The sequence below is a fragment of the Fusarium redolens genome (genome assembly GCF_020744475.1).
Source record: "Fusarium redolens strain MPI-CAGE-AT-0023 chromosome Unknown BKA55scaffold_1, whole genome shotgun sequence".
NCBI lineage: Eukaryota > Fungi > Ascomycota > Sordariomycetes > Hypocreales > Nectriaceae > Fusarium > Fusarium redolens.
This window is the reverse complement of record NW_025763664.1, coordinates 1,347,331-1,355,144: the sequence shown is the minus strand read 5'-3', so window position 1 is coordinate 1,355,144 and position 7,814 is coordinate 1,347,331. Positions and strand designations below refer to the sequence as shown.

At 50.8% G+C, this 7,814-nt stretch overlaps 1 protein-coding gene across 1 annotated transcript; it reads right to left on the bottom strand.

Moving 5' to 3' along the window:
* Nucleotides 1-2,254: 2,254 nt before the first annotated feature.
* On the bottom strand, nucleotides 2,255-5,302 carry BKA55DRAFT_532074 (heterokaryon incompatibility protein Het-C-domain-containing protein; the record flags this gene model as incomplete). The annotated part of the gene is made up of 4 exons (XM_046189294.1): nucleotides 2,255-3,649; nucleotides 3,700-4,244; nucleotides 4,296-5,117; nucleotides 5,179-5,302. The coding sequence occupies 4 exons, from the start codon at nucleotides 5,300-5,302 to the stop codon at nucleotides 2,255-2,257; spliced, it is 2,886 nt and encodes a 961-aa protein (XP_046056187.1).
* Between the last annotated feature and the right edge of the window lie 2,512 nt (nucleotides 5,303-7,814).

The window sequence follows — 7,814 nt, the reverse complement described above, 5'->3', positions numbered from 1 at the left end:
AGTCGGGAATAATAACGGAGTTGGCCAGGTCCAGGTGAGTTAGAGCAAGCCAATGTCTCAGTTTTTGAAATTCCAGTTGGTGTTATTGATATCAATGATGAATGAGTGTGAGGGTAGCAAACAGTCTAGAATAACCTAACAGAGCAATCTGCATTAGTGGTACAACAAAGCTTGTGCTATCCATCTCCATCAATCACAATCAACTTACCTCAGAAAAGGAAAGGATAGAAAAGGATAAGATCAGGCAGTCAAGATTTGTCCCGTCCACTTCCCCACAAACCAAAAGCTTGTTGGTCAAGACTTGAACGTATTGGGATAAATGACCCGCAGTTGTAATCCTTGAATGTCCCTCTTTTTATCTCTCACCACCAAGGACATGGATGTTTTACCGTATCACTCGGACGCAAGCCGTAGATATGCAGGTTGAAAGAGTTTTCACCATCACCTAGTTCTTACTATGGTTCTTACAGAGTTAAGATACAAGGGAGTTGCCGTGACTTTAACTGTAACGGTGACCGCTGAACAGTCTACGATGAAAGTCTAGTGGTCAAGAGCTCCCATTTGCCAATCAATCAATCAATTAACCGTCCAGAGATAGAAAGGAGTTCGTCACTGAGTTTACATGACTCGTTGAAGCTTTCAGAGAGCATCACAAATACTACATCAAAAAGACTTCAAACTCAGTGGCCTGACGAAACGATTCGGATCTAACCTAGCATAACCTTGGTACCCAGCCAAGCTTCTGCGACCAAAGCTTGTCTGCCGCGACACGTTCTGTCATCCACTGTAACCTAAACTCAATGATCAACGGTGATATGTATTGCTGATCCGTCGATGACAATCAATTCCGCCCACTGCCGATGAATTATCGTGGTTATTGCCCAAGGATCGAGTCCCTGGCCCTCACTCTCTTTTAAACCCTTGCTCGTGTCACTCTTCTCCTCCGCGGAGACGGGGAGGCGCAGCGCACTCAAAATCCTACTCCTCGATGGATAAGGAGGGTTATGTCTCTGGGCGCCAATGACTGGCTGACACCCCAAGAGCTCACCTGTCGAACCGTCAGAGACAAACGGGTAGGGCAATCAGTCGCTGTAACCCACTTAAAGGCCTTGTCATTTGCTGAACCCTGGAATCATAATGAGACGACCCGACGCATTTGATATCCTGGAAGCAAGCCGAGGTAGGTAATTCGAATGTCTATCCGTCTTTGTGGCTGGAGCTATCTCGGCAAACGGCACCTGATTATCAGGTTTCGAAATGACGATGAAACTTGAAAGGATTTTCAATGCAATAATTCTTACATACAGCCTTGTTCACTGTTGGTTTGTCTGCAGATACTGGCATTCATGCTTCTGACTGAATGGCAAAGGCAGAACTTCGGACTCAACAGCAAGTCAACTCTTTCCCCTTGTCGCATCCCTGTTAGAGCTTGTTCGAGGTCAGAAGATCCTGGTCTCCTCGTGCTACGCCACTTGACATAATACGTAATCAAAAGCGGGTAATCCTATCCAGATCATTGCAGCCTGAGGCAGTCAGCTTCAAGGTTGAATCTCACTCAGAGATAAGGTCTCATCCATGAGAACACCGGCACATCTAAACGAAAACTACACCCTCTGACGAACCAATTTCTCATCCTAACTGCACCTGCTACGCCATCATGATTCGTGACAATGGATGAGCCTAACATTATGTCCTCACTACCTTGAGACTGCCAACACAAGCGTGATGGAGGGTCAATCAATGCCACTCAGACGTGAAAACCAACAACATAGACTCATACTGTGCAAGTAGCGGAGAGACGACCACTACGAAAGGACACTGACTGCCGCGAGGTCGCCAGCCTATGTTGTACAGATCGGCAACGCGCAGTCTAAGTAAGAAGGCCAAGCCCGCCCATTTACGTGATATCCTGATCCAAACACGCAGCCCAGTAATGTATTGAGTATGAATTCGTTTATCTAGGCATTGCTTGAAGGATTCAAGGAGTGCTCTGTAAAAGCGTTCTGGATGGAGGCTCTTTGATATCTTCAAGTAGGTATCTTATTGACAGAACACTAAGAACCCGTAATGACGGACCGTCGCACAAAATCTCATTGTGGGAGAACGGTCATACAATACACATATGTATTTTACACGTATTTAATACAACCGTTGTTGTAATTTCTTTTCCTTCATTTGGCTCGACATTCTGTTATCTAGGCATGGAGGTGAACTGTTCTAACTGAGAGTTTTTCCATCGCAATTGCTCAACAACTTACCAACGTCGGTCACCACCATAGCCATTATCGCCGTATTCGTTGCTGCCACGACGCTCACGTCCATGGCCTCCCTGGCTCTGGCGAATATACTCATCAGCAGAGCCTCCGCCAAAGCCACCTTCGTCTCGGCGCCCGTAGTTATCACCTCCGTATCCACCCTCCTCACGGCGGCTGTGACCGCCGCTCTCCTCTCGACGCTCATAGCCACCACTGCCGCCATATCCGCCCTCTTCACGACGCTCGTAACCACCACTGCTACCACCATAGCCGCCCTCGTCGCGGCGTTCATGGCTTCCTCCGTAACCTCCACCATAGCTGCTTTGCTCTTGGCGGCCGTAGCTGCTCTCCTCTTGACGTCCATAGCTGCTGTTGCCACCGTAGCTGCTCTCTTGGCGACCGTAACCACCGTTTCCGCCATAGCTGCTCTCCTCCTGTCGGCCGTAGCTGCTGCCGCCACCATAGCCGCCTTCGTCGTGACGACGACCACCGTAGCCACCGTCATCATCATCACGACGACGGCCGTGGCCCTCAGTTGAGCCGTGGTACTCATGTCGCTCAGTGCGCTGCTCGTAGCCTCCAGAGTAACTCTGGTGAGTCTCGGTTCGCTCTTCATAGCCGTAGCCACCAGTGTGGCGGCCGTCCGAGGAGTCTTGCTGCTCGTATCGACGGTACTCTGACTGCTGGCTGCCATCAGGGCGCTGTGTCTGAGAGTACTCAGCCTGGCCGTAGCGATCACCGTGACGACCATACTCTACTTCAGTTCTAGTGTAGGAGCCATCATCCTCGCGGTGACCGCTGGACTGTCTCTTAGTCTCGTCACTGCCGAAAGCACCGCCAAGGATGGATCCAGCCTGGCTGAGGAAGCCGCTGAGACCACCCTCCTCCTTCTCCTCCTTACGGGAAGAAGAGGGCATCTTGTAGCCGGTGTTCTGCTCAACCATGCCAGAGATAGCGCCGGTAGCACCCTTAAAGATAGCATCGGCCGCAGCGCCAGCAATCTTGTCCTCGAGGGTCTCAGGGCCACCGCCGTACAGCTTTCGCATCTGAAGCTTGCCAGCACATCCGTGGCCGTGACCAGTGTCGACGACACCCTCCTTGTGGTTCTCACCATTCTGAACGCCTTCACGGGTCAGCTTCTGGCGGTAATCATCACGCTGGCGGTCGCCCATGTTGTTCCACCACTCCTTGACACCTTCGTAGGAGCGGCGACGACCCTCTTGAACCTTGCGGTTTCCGAGGTCACGCTGAGCAGGATGATGCATCACACCGTTGACGATGTCATCGAGGAGTCTATCCACGTCGACACTCTCGTCATCGATGGCGTCCATGAGCTGAGGAACAACCCATTGCACCACAGCAGCAGCGTTTCGGCCAGCAATCTCGTTCAAGATCTACATCCAGGTTAGCTGCTGAGTAGGACCAACTGTGTGGCTTGTCTTACGTTGGAAAAATGATCCTTGGAAAGCATGGAGTGAGTGGGGTTGCTAGAATCATCGTCGTGGAAGACAATGTGCTGCTCACGCTCACTGCTGGCAATGATCTCATCAGAGCCAGTCTTGAGCTCATTGCGGATCTGCTGAATGAGAGGAACGATGAAAGGAGCAATGATGGAGAAGATAAAGACGGAGAGCTGCTCCTCCAGTTGCTCAATGATCTTGGGCAGCACAGGTATCTTCTCCATGGCGCCCGAAATGCTCTTCATGATGTCATCGTGGAATTCAATAGCAGGCATAACTTGCTTAAAGACATTCTGGATGTAGGTGGTGAATTCCTCGGGATCACGAGGAGACACAGTAGTGTTCTCCATCTGAGCAGCAGCAGCACTGTTCTGGAGCTCGTCAACCCGGTCACTCTGGTGCTTATCACCAAAGATGCCATCAGGGATCTTATCAAGAAGATCACGAAGCATGCTGGTGTCAGACTTGGCACCCTGCTGAAGAGTACCCTCGAGTTCCTCAATTTCGTTCTGAGTGAGCTTGTCGGACACTGAATCTGTTAGCTTTCAACCTCTCATTCATAAGGTGCATTAGCACCAACCTTCACCGGTAACTGAGTGGAGGAAGTCAACACCACCGAAAGTGCCAGTGACAATAGGATAGACAGGACCACGGGCACCCTCAATCTCGATCTGTGTGTTACGGCCAACATGGGGGAAGACATCACGCTCGCCGAGCTCAATGAGGGCCAGCTCACAGTAGTTGCTGTGGGCAAAGAAGTCTGCAGACAAGTTAGCTTCGTATAACGCTGGAAGAAAGCCAAATAGCTTGCAACGCAGGGAGCGAAGAAGTTGGGATAACTGACCCTCCAGGCAGTGCAGTCCAGTTCCCATAAGGCGGAGAGCCTCGTACTTGTCTGCCTTTCGCTGAGAGTCCTTGTATCGACGTCCAAGCTCGATAGTTCCAGTAAAGAGCTTCTTGACGTGCCTAGCAGAAGTCATGATACGTGCACGCTCGTTCGCAATGTAGTTCTTCATTCCTGTTTCGGGGTCGATAGCCAGTTCTCGATCCTCGTCGACTGGCCCACGGAGGCGTTCATCATACTGGCGAGCATCGACATTCTCGGCGTAGTCCTTGGGGTTGTCGATGTGATCCTCAGGGCGGTAGCATCCGAGTCGCTCGGCGGTGACCTCGAACTCGCCAGAGCCGTAGCCGAAGGTCATGAAACCGAGAACACAGAGAAGAAGACGGATGGCCTCAGCAGAGACAGACTTGACGGTGCCGACATCGATGGCCTGAGAGTAATCTCGAAGCCAGTTTCCAAAGTAGACTCGCGAAACGTTGATCTTGTTGAACTTCTTGCCATTGAGGGCCTTAGCCTGCGAAAGGATCAAGAGTGCATCGGTAATATCGCCGTGGCGCCCTGAAAGAGACCTTGATTAGCCACTACGGGACGGTGTTTGGTCGTAGTTATGATCACTCACAGTTTTGGCCTTCGACCTTGGAGATTGAAGCAATGTTACCAGCACCGAAAGCAAAGGCGGGAGAAGCCAGAGCAACGAGGATAACAAGCCCCGCCAGGAGGCTATGAGATCTGAAGGTGAACATGACTGCGGTTCACGTCTTCAAGCTGGGAGTATCCCAGGATGTTAGCTAATGTTGTGCTACAAAGATAGGGAAGAAAGAACCCCTTCTGAGCTAGCAGAGGGGAACACGATATTATCGTCAGGTAGTTTGAAGACAGGAAAGGAATGAGGATCGGGGGAGGGTCGTTCTGAAGTAGGAGGAGAAGGGAAAAAACCAGGGAGACGGTGGAAGATTAGTAGGGATCTAAGGTACTTTGCCTTACCTTATGCTTAAAGGTGGAGGAGGGGAGCTGAGGGGCAACCTCAGTCTGGCTGGGCCTCCAAGTGACACAGCTTCAGCTGGCAACCGAATAAAAGAAGCCCGTGCTCTCCATAACAACAGTGACAGACAGTGGGAGTCCAAGGCAGTCTAGGGCAAACCAGCAGAAACGAAACACTAGACATGACCTTATTTGCCTACGCTATTTCCATGGATAAAGCTTAACAAGACAACGCAAGCCACCACCACCCCCTCACTCAATCCTCACCTCACCTCACTTCATTGCACATGTCCAGCGCTAACACAGCAGAATGGTGAGACGGACGTATGGTAGTATGGGTGGGCTCCCTCCCGAGCTGGCCTGCTTCATGCCAAGCTCACTCGATCTGAAGATAGTAGCTTTGTCCAGCTAAGTCCAGTTTTTCCCGGCGATCCGCTGGGCATGGTCGGCAGTGGGAGGATGGTCTGGTCTGCTTCATCATGCCAAGCATGAAATCATACGCGCCCAGGGCCCGCAACCTTTGTCAGAGAATGATCGAGGGGCAGAGGAGCTGGGAATCTTTGCAAGCTGTGACAGGGTTCCAGTACATTGGTGTTGAGTGTGATCCTCACACAAGATAAAGTACCTCACCCCTCCATTGTCATCGGTAGCAGGGGTCTGTAACACAAGCCGACGGGACCGTGGACTGTCGTCGAATCAAGCTTAAGAGAGCGCGTGGCTGAAGGAATAACTCAGTTGATCACTGATCAAACATTAGCTTTTGCACCGGTAACGGTTGAGATAAGCCGAGTGAAGCTTGATCAGAAGACATCCGAAGGGCTCCTGGATAGCATGACCATTTTCTGAAGATCCAATACTTACTCTATCATAGCACAGGCATCAAGAATCTGTCAAACCATCTGCTGGTTTTCTTTCGGTGACGTTGAGGGGCTGTTCTACCCCTCATCGCGTTTGGTTGCTGGACGCAGATGCGACAAGAGAGAACAGTGACTTCCTATGGGCGATAGACATCAGACACAAGTATAGCTGTTTGATAAGGTGGAGGACACATACTAGGCAATGGTCTCACTGCCAAGTTTCAGTACGATGCGCATGAAAATGAACCTCGTATTGACGTGTTGTTGGCCCAAGACACAAAAGCTATCGCGTTTGCTCGCGTCTGATGTGCTCATCACCAGTTGGGTTTGTTCATAGGATGATTGGTGTAGTCAGGCAACAAAACAATATAATGAAAATGGGGCTATCGGCAGTATGGGCTATCATATGAGCAACGAGATCAGTCTCAGGGAAATAGCCTTGCGGTAAAGACATGTTATGCCTATGCCTTTATATCACGTTCATCGCTGTGCGGGGTCAAGGTTTCTGTCAAGGAACAAGAGTTTACGCGGTATCAAAGAGCAGATTAGAACCATCAAGGTGTTTTCACTCTGGCCTTTAAGAGGTAAAGACAGCGGATGATGTGCTAAGTGATGGAAAGCAATGAGTTGAGATCGTTGTTCCGATCGTCTCGAGACCGACAGATACTAGTGATTATGGTACAGTAGAAGTCAATGATGAAAGTGTTCTGGGACTACGTTATGTAGTCTTTATCAGCGCCCAGGTGGATGAGAAACTGATGCGACACGTATTTGGAAGATTGGGTACTACAGGCAAAGGCTGGCTAGCATGCCAATTCTCTTCACAGGATGGTAGGTGCTGTTGAAATCATCTGATGGCGGCTTGGGGACTCTCACGAACGCGCTGTAAGACGAAAAATACTGGGGCTATGATGCGGAAATAGAGAGCACTGAAGGAAACTTGCCTGGATGTGCTGAAGCCCTGCTGATCAAATCAGGACCACAGCACTCCAACCAACAATAACATTATAAACCAGAGTAGAAGGCTCAGGGCACAAGATGGGACTTGACGCGAGCAAGCAATCAACCTCTCCCTGCTTCAGGTGACTTGCGTGGGATGGCAAGACTGTGGCCGGTTGGGGTTGGGCTCTGCTGAGAGTTGCAAAGGTTCCGTCACACAGCGAGACGTCGGGGGGGCGCCAAGTGCCTGAAAAAGAGCTTCGAACCTTGAGCCGCCCGTAGTGGTGGTCGTCATTCCATCCGTGTGCCCCTGGGTACACCGTGCTGAAATATACAGGTCGAGGGTGAAGGTGCTGGAATGACCCCGCCTGGACATTGTCCAGCGTCCTCAGCAGCTTTCCAGTGACGGCGCCCTCGGATTGGATTTTGAGAAGCGGTGAGTGGAGGGCAACACACTCCGTAGGGTGTGACAGTGACA